This window comes from Chiloscyllium plagiosum, unplaced genomic scaffold, assembly GCF_037043375.1.
Source record: "Chiloscyllium plagiosum isolate Xiang-an unplaced genomic scaffold, Cpla_swu_hap1 HiC_scaffold_32, whole genome shotgun sequence".
NCBI classification, from domain to species: Eukaryota; Metazoa; Chordata; class Chondrichthyes; order Orectolobiformes; family Hemiscylliidae; genus Chiloscyllium; species Chiloscyllium plagiosum.
Window position 1 is genome coordinate 23,613,356 of NW_028270170.1, and position 14,382 is coordinate 23,627,737.

Here is a 14,382-nt window from a genome sequence, read left to right on the forward strand (position 1 = left end):
CAGAGATGAGGAGAAACTTCTTCACCCAGAGAGTGGTGGCTGTGTGGAATGCTCTGCCCCAGAGGGCAGTGGAGGCCCAGTCTCTGGATTCATTTAAGAAAGAGTTGGATAGAGCTCTCAAAGATAATGGAATCAAGGGTTATGGAGATAAGGCAGGAAGAGGATACTGATTAGGAATGATCAGCCATGATCATATTGAATGGCGGTGCAGGCTCGAAGGGCAGAATGGCCTACTCCTGCAGCTATTGTCTATTCTCATCCAAATCATTTATATAATGTTAAATCTATTGCTGACAGTTTCTGTTCTCAGGAAAGGAAGCATCTTGGACATTAAAAGAGTCTTAGATAATTCAATGTCAGAATTATGAATGTTTTTAGGCAGTTAGAATCATAGAGTCATAGAGATGTATAGCATGGAAACAGACCCTTTGGTCCAAACCGTCCATGCCAACCAGATATCCCAACCCAATCTAGTCCCACCTGCCAGCACCCGGCCCATATCCCTCCAAACCCTTCCTATTCATATACCCATCCAAATGCCTCTTAAATGTTGCAATTGTACCAACCTCCACCACATCCTCTGGCAGCTCATTCCATACACGTACCACCCCGCGTGAAAAAGTTGCCCCTTAGGTCTCTTTTATATCTTTCCCCTCTCACCCTAAACCTATGCCCTCTAGTTCTGGACTCTCCGACCCCAGGGACTTTGTCTATTTATCCTATCCATGCCCCTCATAATTTTGTAAACCTCTATAAGGTCACCCCTCATCCTCCAATACTCCAGGGAAAACAGCCCCAGCCTGTTCAACCTCTCCCTATAGCTCAAATTCTCCAACCCTGGCAATATCCTTGTAAATCTTTTCTGAACCCTTTCAGGTTTCGCAACATCTTTCCGATAGGAAGGAGACCAGAATTGCACACTCAATATTCCAACAGTGGCCTAACCAATGTCCTGTACAGCCGCAACATGACCTCCCAACCCCTGTACTCGATACTCTGACCAATAAAGGAAAGCATACCAAATGCCTTCTTCACTATCCTATCCACCTGTGACTCCACTTTTAAGGAGCTATGAACATGAGAATTATTTTAAAGTAGAAATATTATCTGACATGACTTACCAAGATTCTCCATATGGAGACAGAAAAGTTAGCTTTTCTGGTGGTGTAAGATTTAAATGCCAGTTATCAATCTGCTTCTGGATTGGAAAAACAGTGTTTAAATTGTGTGGCTTAATAAATTTAGTGGAAATGAGTGTTGAGAGCAAAAATGCACCCACTAAAATCAATAGGCCCAAGAGCGATGTATTAAAGGATCTGCACCTGTTGAAAAACATAGGCAAAGTTAAGTATGAAAGATTTGTATCCGCAGTGCAGTTAAAGTAATTTTATATTCTTTAGAACACATCATATATTATTGCGATATATTATTATATCATATATTATTGTGGGCGGCACAGTGGCTCAGTGGTTAGCACTGCTGCCGCACAGCACCAGGCTCCCAGGTTTGATTCCAGCCTCGGGTGACTGTCTGTGTGGAGTTTGCACATTCTCCCTGTGTCTGCGTGGGTTTCCTCTGGGTGCTCCGATTTCCTCCCACAATCCAAAAATGTGCAGGTCAGATTAGTTGGCCATGCTAAATTGCCCACTAGTGTTAGTGTTAGGGGGGAAATGGTTCTGGGTGGGTTACTCTTCGGAGGGTCAGTGTGGACTTTTGGCTGAAGGGCTTGTTTCCACACTGTAAGGAATCTAAAAAATAAGTATTAACCAAAATTTCCCATTTGCTTTGCTTTCATTTATCCAAATTAACAGGGCTTTTAGCATAATATAGTACATCACTAAAATACATATTACTGTTTTAGAGGGATGTCACAATGTACACACCTCAGTTAGTTTCATTAACAGCCTGAAATACCAACCTAACATCAGCATCACTGAATGACTTAACGAAACAGAACATTTTTACCATCTGTAAGTCTCTGCTCGATTATCCTTTGAGTCAGCTGTTCAGAAAATTCGGGATTTTACTGAAAAATTGGAATAATCACAGAAGGTGTAAACCAAAAATAAAAACAGAAGGTGCTGGAAAAACTCTGCCAGACCTGCTGATCTTCTTCCCTCGTTTCTCTAGAAACGTTTGGGACACACCCATCATCTAAAAAGAGCGCTGTCATTAACCAAATGTCCTCAAGGGCTTTCTCAGCAAAGCAATAAATTTTCTTTTAGAAACGTGAAGTAGCACGCCAGATTTTACTGATCATGCCAAAGTTAGAAACATCAATCTTTTACAGAAAGCTGCAATTGTTCAGTTCATCTTTTCTTTTTTGATGACATAATTTTTCTAATCTTATTTCATTTTTCATTCCTGACTTTAACCTGAACTAACCATTCTGAAACAATGCTTTCTGGTTTAGATTTGATTGCCTTGACCTGTAGGCTACACTGCAGAGAATGTCTTCACATTAACACTGACAGCCTATGTGCCTGTGTTTCGCCCTGAGCTTGTGTATGTAGGTTGACTGAGATGCCTGTCCACACACAGTGAGAAGCTGACTCTGCTCATGAACAACCACTTAAGACTTGTTTGGATAAGTGCAAAAAATAATCCGAAACCAAAGGCAAAAAAATGAGACAGAGAGGTTACAATAAAAAGCAATGGGACCTTTCGATTTTCCCAGACAGGAGATGTGGCTTGCCCCTTAGCTGAATGTCTCACCTGTAGAGAGAAATTGGTAAATAATGTGATGGTACCAAATACGTTACCTTTTTGACTGATGGAAAAGAAAAGAGGATATGCAGAGCAACAAATGGATTGCATAATGAAGCTGATGTTTGGACTGGTGTCATTGTATGTGTTTTAACTCTCTACAGTCCCTGAAAATCCAGTGATCTCTGACCACATTATTTCTGTACTCTTGCTGTTTGAGACAACATACCTATAAGAGCTAGCATTTTTCAACTCTAGCATACATGAAAAACAACAGGATGGCACACTTCTAATGCAATCCCGACAGTGTAGAAAGAAGTTATTTGGCACATTGAGTCCACATCAATATTCCAAAGAATATTCCACCCAAACTCAACCCTTCTCTCTATCCCCTTAAACCCACTTTTACCACAGCTAACTCACATAGCCATATATCACTCAAAACTCTGGACAATTTCACTTAGTTCATCCACTTAACTTGTCTATCTTTGGACTGTGGGAAGAAACTAGAACATCCAGAGGAAACCCACACAGACATGAGGAGAATGTGCAAACTCCACACAGACAGTCACCCAAGGCTGGAATTAAACTTGGGCCTCCGGCACTGTGAGGCAACATTGCTAACCACTGAGCCACTGTTCCCCCTGTGTTAGTGAATTAAGATTTACTTTGCATTTGACTCTGATCCGTTCTTCATGAATAGTTTGAAATAATTGAGTTGAACAGATTTTAAAAATGTGTCAGTGTGTGCAGTCGAAGATGGTGTATTGGATTCTGGTGGATTTGAAACTTTGAAGTTTTGGATCTTTCTTGAGCTTGTTATATGCACAATGTTTCAAACCTCTCCAGGATGTCATAAGCATAGAATATGCTTGATTTGGAGACGCCGGTGTTGGACTGGGGTGTACAAAGTTAAAACTCACACAACACCAGGTTATAGTCCAACAGGTTTCATTGGAAACACTAGTTTTCGGAGCGCTGCTCCTTCATCAGGTGGTTGTGGAGGACGCAGTTGTAAGACACAGAATTTACAGCAAAAGTTTACAGTGTGATGTAACTGAAATTATACATTGAAAACTACCTTGATTGTTTGTTGAGTCTCTCATCTATTGGAATGACCATGATAGTTTCACTTCTGTCTTATCTAAATCACAAAACTTTTTTAAGAAGTTACATTCTCAAGTTAACTTTAACAATTGGTGTCAGCCAGATAAGATGTTGAAGGTGTTAGTCCCCTGTATTCCCTGTCTGTGCCATAATGTTTAGACTGATTCTGATGTAAAAAGTGAGTCAACAGAATCTTACATGGATTCATGCAGTTTTTGTGCAAAGTACAATGTAACTCTGCAAGTACAAAATGTATATGTGTATGTGTGCATGTGGGTTTTATGTGTGTGTGTCTGTCTGGGGTAGGGGATTGTGAGTGTGAGAGAGAGTGTATAAATGTGTGTGTGTGTGTGAGCGTAAAGTGTCTAAGTCTGTGAGAGGATGCATATGTGTATGTGGCAGTGTGTGTGTCTGTAGGAGTGTGCGTGTGTCTGGGGTGGGGGGTTGTGAGTGTCTGTGAGAGAGAGTGTATATGTGTGTGTGAGTGTAAAGTGGTCTAAGTCTGTGAGAGGATACATGTGTGAGTGTGGGAGTGTATGTGTCTGTAGGAGTGTGTGTGAGTGTCTGTGTGCGTGTCTGTATATACATGTGTCTGTGTGTATGTGTGTGTATAGAATTGTGTGTATATAATGCAATGGTGGTCACCTGTAATGTGACATGAACCCAAGGTCCCGGTTGAAGCCCTCCCTATGGGTACAGAATTTAGCCATCAGCCTCTGCTTGGCCACTTTTCGCTGCCGCCTGTCCTGAAGTCCGCCTTGGAGGATGGTCACCCGAAGGTCCAAGGTCGAATGTTCTGGACCGCTGAAGTGTTCCCCAACTGGGAGGGAACTCTCCTGTCTTTTGATTGTTGTGCAGTGCCCATTCATCCATTGCCATAGCCTTTGCTCGGTTTCACTGACGTATCATGCCTGCAACGTATGAGATAGACAACGTTGGCTGAGTTGCATGAGTACCTGCCACGTACATGGTGAGACGTGTCCCCATGTGTAATGGTGGTATCCATATCCACACTCTGACACGTCTTAAGGCGCCTACCATGACAGGGTTGTATGGAGTTGTCCTGAAAGCGGGCAGCTTGCTACAAACAATGATCTGTTTGAGGTTTGGCGGTTGTTTAAAGGTGAGCCGTGGAGGTGTGGGCAAGGTCTTGGCAAGGTGCTTATCCTCATTGACAATGTGTTGCCGGTCATGAAGAACATGGGGTAGTTTTTTTGCTCCTGGGAGGTACTGAACAATGAAGGGTACCCTGTCAGTGCAGCACGTGTCTGTCTCCCGAGCAGATTGTTACGGTTCCTTGCTGTGGCATGTCAGAAATGGCAGTCGATGAGCTGAGCATCGTACACCATTTTTATGAGGGCATCCCTGAGTACTTCCAGGTGCCCATCGCATTCCTCCTCATATGAGCAGATCCGGTGTACACGTAGGGATTGTCCATAGGGGATGGCTATTTTAATATGTTTTGAGTGGAAGCTGGAGAAGTGCAGCACTGTGAGGTTGTCGGTGGGTTTACGGTAGAGTGTGGTGCTGAGGTGTCCATCCTTGATGGAGATGCATGTGTCCAAGAATGAGACTGATAGTAGAGAGTAGTCCATGGTGAGTTTGATGGTGGGATGAAACTTGTTGATATCACTGTGTAGTTTTATCAGTGACTCCTCGCCATGAGTCCAGAGGAAGAAAATGTCATCAATGTACCTGGTGTACAACTCTATAAATTCTGTGTCTTACAATTGTGTCCTCCACAACCACCTGATGAAGGAGCGTTGCTCTGAAAGCTAGTGCTTCCAATTAAACCTGTTGGACTATAACCTGGTGTTGTGTGATTTTTAACTATACAAAATGCAAGTAAGTGTGATGTTTATAAGCAATAAGTCCTGCTGAAATATCTAGGTGTGCCATGGAACAGTTTGTCTCATTGAAGTGTGCCTTGAAACTGAAAAGGTTGAGAACCACTGATGTAGATTTGACAGGCAGGCAAGTCTTTGTCATTGAGAAATGGTCACGAGTCTACAGACTAATCAACTACTTGAATGTCCATTTATACACAGCTCTTTGGCCCCAGCTCATCTGGAAACACCCACTTCTGCTTGAACAAGTTCTGTAAACAACATTTACAATGAGTGTCAGGTTACTTGCTTGTATAACAGTGCTTAATCCTTCAACAATCCTCAGCTTTCACAAGTCATTTCCTCAACTTGTTCAGAACAAGAAGTAGAGAAAAGCATAAAAGGACATCGTCTTTACACAGTTAATTGTCTCCACATGGAACAAGGCCAATTAAAGGATGATAGCTGTAATTATGTTTTGGACAGGCTGTAAGCTCCAGCAGGAAGCATGTGCCAGTTCCGCTGCCTGGAGGCGGACTCTCTCTGGTAGTCATTCAGTTTTAGGGAACAGTGTAGAGTATCAGTGTTACAGACAAATATAGAAGTGACTTGTCTGCTTGCCTTCAGCAGCAGGTGCATGTTACCCTGTGGGTGGGCTCCAATCCCTTCTCTGCTCGCTCTCCATCAGCAGTACAGAAGATATTTCACTTAAACTTTAATAAATTGGAGATAGGGCATCTCCTTTTTGAAGTCTGTTCTCTCTTGCTTACCTTTCATCTCATCCTGCTATGGATTTTAAGCTGAGTGGCTGGTGATTGACTCACCAGTTCTCAGTAACTGCCTGCTAGATACTGAAATCGACAGCAAAGCAACACCCTGACTATAATTAGCACCTCGGGGATAAATTGCAATGATCCTCACGTGTTGCAGGCTTCAGATATCAAACAGAACAACAAAAACAGTGAGTAAGGTGGAACAAAGTAAATATGCTTGAACTGGATTTGTGGAGGAAACATGCAGTCACTTGTATTACTCAAACCATTCCCAGATCTCCTGTAGAGAATGCAGCATTTATTCTGTTTTAGAATAGTTTAAAAATCCGCGATCCTTAAATCTTCAAAATCTCAGTCACCAAAGAGACTGATGAGAGGGGGAAAAGGTGGGGGTTGGCAATGGAGAGGTGGGAGGCCACTGATGCAGTGCAATGTGAAGAGGAACACTGCAATGGTCCTCACACCCACCTTCTCAACTACCAGCTCAGGGGATGAGGCCCCTCGCCTCGAATTACTCGGAACTGTTTTCCTCCTGTCCCTGGTTTGTCGGTGCCACAATGTATTTTTCAAACCTTAGATGTTGCAATCAGTAGTAGGAGATCTCTACCAACAGCTCCATGCATGTGGGGGATGTAGCTGGCCTTCATTCTTCACATTTTTCAGTCAGTACAAATGTTCCTTTTTCAAAGAACTCTAATCAATTTGTTAAACATGATTTCCCTTTTGCAAACCCATCCTGACCCCTCCCTATTACCCTGCTTCCAGCTATAATCTCTTTATTGATCGATCCTATCATCCTCTCCCCGATGGACATCAAGCTGTCTGGCCTATAGTTTCCTGTTTTCTGCATCCCTCCCTTATTGAATAGAGCAATCTGATGGAATCTTTCCTGAATTCAGCAAAGCTTTGAAAATTAGCACCAGTAACCCTATTACCTCATTATCTTAGGGTCTTAAAAGAGCTGGTTAAAGTCTATCTGAACCTGAGGACTTGTCACCCCATAGCTCCATCAGTTTGCTCAGTAACTGTGATTATGACTTCACAAGTTTCTGTCTCTTTTCCACCTCTGATTAACAACCCCAAATATACAGACACTTTTTCATGATGAAGCCAGACAAAAGACAGATGGTTTGGCACAGATCTTAAGGGTGAACATTAAACAGACAGGAATACCAAAATGCTGAAGAAGAATGAGGGGAGATCAAATTGAAGCATTCAAGATGATAAAAGGTGTGGATAGTATCGACGTGGAGCAGACGCTTCCTCTTATGGGGTATTCTTGGACGAGACATCCTAGTCTTCGGATAAGGGCTAACAAATTTAAAACAGAGTTGTTGAGAAACTACTTCTCCCAAAGGGTTGTGAAACTGTGGAATTCGCTATCCCGAAGTGTGGTGATGCTGGGGCACTGGGTATATTTAAGAAGGAGCTGGACAGATTTTTAATTGGTAATGCGTTGAAAGGATAGGGAGAGAAGGCTGGAAAATGGAGGTGAGGAGCATACCAGCCATGATCGAATGGCAGAGCAAACTCAAAGGGCTGTATGGCCTAATTCTGTTTCTGTATCTTATGAACTTATTATCCCAACTTGTTCTATGTTCACCTCTGCCTCCAAGTCAACGGTCTTCTGCCTCAGTTTCAGTTGGTTTAGCATTAACACAGGCACATTGCCTTTGTACAAGCATGCATGTAAATTTTATCTGTGCTTGCGATTCTCTTCTGAGGGTTACTGCTAAATCTGCTTACACATGCTTTCTGGAAATCCATTCCAGATCTTCACCACTTGCTGTTTTGAAGCTGGTTCTCCTCATCTCCTCTCTGTCTCAATTTCCAATTGGCATGTTCCTGGCATTGGGAGCAATTTATCCATTTGACTTTAGCAAAACCCGACATAAATTTGAAAAAAAAACGTTCCAAACTTTCCCCTTTAATTTTCTCTGCTTATCAGGTGGCAAGGAATAAAATTCCCTTATGTTGCCTGAATACTGCTGAGAAACTGATTTTCAACAGTAAAAAAGTGGATCTCTTCTCCTTCTCCTATCTGTAATTGCCTCAGGGAAAACATGGAAATGAATAGTAAAAACAGTCACGTGTAACAAAGCAAAGATTAACGCCTCAATTAAACCAAAGAAATGTGAATCAAAAATAAAAACAGAAATTACTCAGAAATTACTCAACAGGTCTGGCAGTATCTATGGAGAGAAAGCAGAGTTAACCTTTTGGGTCAAGACTCCTTCTTCAGAACTGTTTGATGCCTCATGTTTGGTCCTTCTTAGAATCATAAAGTCAGAGTGACAGAGATGTACAGCATGGAAACAGACCCTTCAGTCCAACCTGTCCATGCCGACCAGATATCCCAACCCAATCTAGACCCACCTGCCAGCACCCGCCCCATATCCCCCCCAAACCCTTCCTATTTATATAACCATCCAGATGCCTTTTAAATGTTGAAATTTTACTAGCCTCCACCACTTCCTCTGGCAGCTCATTTCAAACACGTACCACCCTCTGCATGAAAAAGTTGCCCCTTACGTCTCTTTTACATTTTTCCCCTCTCACCCTAAACCTATGACCTCTAGTTCTGGACTCCCCCACCCCAGGGAAAAGACTTTGTTCATTTATCCTATCCACGCCCGTCATGATTTTATAAAACTCCATAACGTCAGCCCTCAACCTCTGACGCTCCAGGAAAAACAGCCCCAGCCTATTCAACCTCTCCCGATAGCTCAAATCCTCCAATCTTTTCTGAACCCGTTCAAGTTTCACAACATCTTTCTGATAGGAAGGAGACCAGAATTGCATGCAATATTCCAATAGTGGCCTAACCAATGTCCTGTACAACCACAACACGACCTCCCAACTCCTGTACTCAATACTCTGACCAATAAAGGAAAGCATGTCAAATGTCTTCTTCACTATCCTATCTACCTGCGACTCCTCTTCCAAGGAGCTATGAACCTGCACTCCAAGGTGTCTTTGTTCAGCAACACTCCCTAGGACATTGCCACTAAGTATATAAGTCCTGCTAAGATTTGCTTTCCCAAAATGCAGCACCTTGCATTTATCTAAATTAAACTCCATCTGCCACTTCTCAGCCCATTGGCCCATCTGATCAAAATCCCGTTGTAATCTGAGGTAAACTGCTTCACTGTCCGCTACACCTCCAATTTTGGAGTGATCTGCAAACTTACTAACTACAGCTCTTATGCTCACATCCAAATCATTTATATAAACAATGAAAAGTAGTGGACCCAGCACCAATCCTTTCCCGAGAGTTATACTGCAAGGAAACAGACCTTTCGTTTCAACTGGTCCATGTCGGTCATGTTCCCAAACTAAACTAGCCCCACTTGCATGCACTTGGCCCATATACCTCCAATCCTTTCCTATTCATGCACTTATCCAGCTGTCTTTTAAATATTGCATCCACCACTTCCTCTGGCAGCTCATTCCACACACGAATCACTCTCCGTAAAAAAACATGACCTTCATGTTTTATTTTAATCTTGCTCTCCTCACCTTAAAAATATGGCCCCTAGTTATGAGCTTCCCCAACATAGGGAAAAGACTCTTGATATTCAATGCCCCTCACGGTTTTATAAACCCTTCAAAGTCTAATGTTCCAGTGAAAGAAGTCCCAGCCTATCCATCCTATTTTTCTAACACAGTCCCTCCATTCCCGGCAACTTCCTGATAAATCTTTTCTGAATCCTCTCCAATTTAATAATATCTTTCCTATAACAGGGCAAAGAAAACTGTACACAGTTCTCAAGAAAAGGCCTCACCAATTTCCCGTACAATGTCAACATGGTATCCCAACTCCTGTGCTCCAAGGCCTGAGCAATGTAGGTAAACATGCTAAAACCTTCTTCACAACTTGTGACGCACATTTCAAAGAATCATGTACCTGACCCCTAGGTGTCTCTGTTCGACAGCACTGCCCAAGGAACCTACCATTAGCATGGTCTTTCAATTTCACCAACCGTTTCTTTGCCCACATTTCACAAAAACCAATTATGAATTTTGTAACTCATACTCAAAGCTTGATATAAATTTATACATTTGCTCACTTTATATTTGGTTGCGAAATCTAGGTCATCGATTGTAATGAATCTAACAGTGGTCTCAAAATGAAGACCTGAGGCACCCCCTTCTACTGTGTTTGGTTTCAATGCAAGCCTTCTAACAAGGTGTTTATCAACCTTCGCTAAGTTATTTTTAATTCCCAGAGTTTGCAACAAATTGTGTCTTGAAAAATTGTTATGAAGTTCGATTTCACATTTCTTTACATAGTGATATTTGAATTTCCTTTGGTTTCTATAAAGCACTTTGAAATAGTATTCTACATTAAAGGCACTATGCTATTGCAAATTGTTGAATATCACTGGATTACAGTGAATAAAGTTACCAAAGGAACACAAAAATTATAATATTCATTGCTTCATTAGACAAGTAAGTATACACCATCTGAAATCATAATGTTCTCTTTAACATATCACTGTATTCTAACAAGCATCTGCAGGATGTGCTTGAACAAGTAAGCAGTAGCAATTGTATTAATTACTTCAAACAAGAAACTTGCATTTCTATGTCTCCAAGTCATGGACTACTTGAGATCTTAAGAGTTCAATATTTAAAGTTGATTTAGGTTTGGAAGTAGCTTCCTTGAAAGAACGTTCCCGTGAACCCCAAACCCTGTTATACAGGCATAAATATTTTTGAAAGAGCCATGAAAACATGAATAGTTTTAGTCTCTAAGTATTCATTCCATACTTTTCTCTAAGTTGTTATATATTATTTGCTTCCAGCGGCCTTTCAGGAAAAAATACTCTCGATGATAATACTCACCACATTTTCCTCATGTTGGCATTGATTCTTTTGCCAGGTATGTTAACTCTGTGTCCTTGGATTAATGCTCCTCTCTGTGTGAACAAGGTTTCTCCTTAATCATGTTTTAGCAAACTTGTTAAGGATGTGATCAATCCGAATCAACCTGCACTGTCAAGGATTTTAACTTGATGCTTTGCATTTCTACACCCCAATTCATTAAGCTTATGAGGAATGCAGTGAAGCTAGAATTTTAATTGGTTATGAATAGGAATGTACTTGTCAATGTAAATAACCATATTTTAGGAAACTCAGAGAGAGATATCAACATGTTGATAGGCTTCCCAAACATTTCATTCAGAGATTTCTGCTTTTAGTAGTTTTGAAATAGTTGCCAACTAAGGACAATGTTATGAAGTTAAAGGCGGCTACTGTATCTTTAAGAGATTGTGAATGCTGTTTTGCACTGAGAGCTTATAAGCACCTGTCATATGATGAGCTAGCAGTCTCAGAGTGCACTGGAAAATTGAAAAATGTAACATTTGGCTGTGAAACAGATACCTTATGTTTTGGTTGCTATTTTGACAACAATTTGAATTTAACCATTCAGTTTAAATTATACCCCAGGATTCTAAAACCCAATCGATTTTGAATTTATTTCTTTTATCAACCGTGAACCAATGAGACCATCTGATGTGAGGGGTACAAAGAAGCTGGTACAAAGAAGCAATGGTTAGACAGAGTAACCATTGAGAGAGAGAGACTGCCATTCAAAACATTCCCTCCCAAAGATATTGTTTTTGCATGAAACATCTTTGCAGTAAAAGACAGAAGACAGTACAGGGAAACCTTCAGCCAGAGGAAGAGAGACACCAACGATGACAGACGCTGTGTGGTTTTGAACTTAAATTGATGTAATTTTAATCATGGTTTGTTTTGTAACAGTGTGTTGTTATAGAGTGGGAGGCAGATAACAAGCATTTAAGAGAAAGGAGGCTTCGAGTTGTACGTAGTTGTTGTTTAATGTTCACTTTTCGAGTTAAGGAATAAATTGAGATTATTTTCTTTAAATCGTGATATTTGGAATTTCTCTGTCACTCAGACTTTAACAGAATATGGGGTGAGGGGAGCTTTTCTGGGTGTTTGGTTTAATTAACAGAAGAGTTAACCGCTGTGTCGTAACAACAGGTATGGAAGTCATTCAGATTCATTCTAATTGGGTGAATTGGTTGAATGACACCCTTCATCATAATTACCTTCTGATTTTAAGGCACTTATTCTGCACTTATTGTTAGATGCTTACTTTTTGAAGCATCTTTGTCTGGTTGATTGCTTCACCTGACAGGTAAATTGTTATTGAAAGGCTAAACGATCAAGAACTGTTTCACAAATCTATTATATTTTGTCCTCCTGCTCTATCTAAAAAGAAACAGCCCATGCAATATAGAAGAGTAGGCAACATTTAATTACTTTTTTTTCACAGTTTTGAAATAAATAAGGCTGATGTCCAGAAGGTTGGTCAAAATTTGTAGCATCTTAAAGGATGCTAGAGAGAACATAAGGCGAAAGGTTTTAGGATGTTATTTGTGGAAAATAGTACCTTGCTGGATGAAGAATTGGACAACCATTATTGCAACTGCTGCATGTTCTATATTTCTGATATCATTAATTTCTATATGTTCACCATGATGATAGTCTCAGGATTATGACCTGAGCCTCATATAAACTGACTTAGTTTAAATAAAATCAACAACTTAAATGAGTGGCTTAACTGTTGGTATAGGAGAATTGAGTTACAGTTCAAGGAACACTAGCACCAGTATTGGGAAAGAAGGGATGATGGAGGTTAGGTGGATTGGCTATTCTAAATTTGCACAGCTGGTCAGGCAGCATCCAAGGAGAAGAGAGTAGATGTTTCGGGCATAAGCCCTTCGCCAGGCAGGATGCTGCTTGACCTGCTGTGCTTTTCCAGCACCACACTCTTTGACTCTGATCTCCAGCATCTGAGTCGTTCCTTGCTCCTAAATTTCCACTCGTGTCCTGGGATGTAGAGGCTAAGTGGGTTAGCTATGGGAAATGCAGGATATCACGAATAGGATGGGGGTGGCAGTGGCGGGGGTAGGGGGTGGGGGTGGGGTGGGGGTGGGGTTGGGGGGGAGTTGATATGGGTAGGGTGTTCTCCGGAGGGTCGGTATCGACTTGATGAGCTGAGTGGCCTGCTTTCACTCTGTAGGGATTCTATGATTCCCATCATGCAGGTTTCACTTGAACTTTGCTGGAACTAGCATCCTGATGTAACAAGTGCCTAGGTCTATGGAACGAGCTTTAAACTAATGAGAGGAGAGCAGGATTCAGGAGGGGCTAAAGTACTTAAGCTTTCAATACAAAATGCATATGGCAGCATTACAGGGCAACTATTTTCACAAAGATATACAGAATGAGACAGAAAGGAACAGACATTACAAACATTAAAAAAAGGACAGCAAATGGGAACAAAAATTTAAAAAAAGGCGAACTTAATAGTGCTTTACTTAAACAGGCAAAGGATTTGGAACAAAATAAATGAATTTACAGCCCAATTAGATGTTGAAGGTACTGTTAGGAATGGAAGGGTGGTAGGGTGACTTTGTCAGTAAGAGATGAAAAAATATGTTATCAAAAAATGATAATGGACCCGATGATGTGGAATCCATGTGGGTGGAGGTAGCAAGTAGCTCTGGGAAGGAGACACTAGTAGGAGTTGTCTGATAGTGGAGGCTTTAGTAATGATCTTTCTGGTATCATTGGAGTCAGGAAGGTCTAAGATGTCTGGAAAATTGCTAATGTTATCTCCGATTAAGTAGAGAGTAAGGCAAAAGACAGGAAATTATAGGCTGATTAGCCTGACCTCAGTCGTTGGCAAGATTTTGGAGTCTATAGTGAAAGACGAGATTTCTGAATACTTGGAAGTGTATGGTAAAATAGGGCAATGTCACCATGGATTCATCAAGGGGAGTTCATGCCTGACAAATCTGCTAGAATTCTTTGAGGACATAACTAGAAGGTTAGACCATGGAAAGCCAATGAATGTTATCTGTTTGGAATTCCAAAAGGTCTTTGATAAGGTGCCGCACAGCAGACTGCTGAGTAAGATAAGGGCCAAT

General features: G+C 41.3%; 1 protein-coding gene across 1 annotated transcript in view; it reads right to left on the minus strand.

The window, feature by feature from the left end:
• LOC148141784 (beta-1,4 N-acetylgalactosaminyltransferase 2-like) overlaps positions 1-9,738 on the minus strand; it is a 50,785-nt gene extending 41,047 nt beyond the window's left edge. The window contains 2 exon segments of the mRNA XM_087977601.1: positions 1,122-1,198; positions 9,709-9,738. Coding sequence (XP_087833727.1) covers positions 1,122-1,198; positions 9,709-9,738 — 107 coding nt within the window.
• Positions 9,739-14,382: the final 4,644 nt, after the last annotated feature.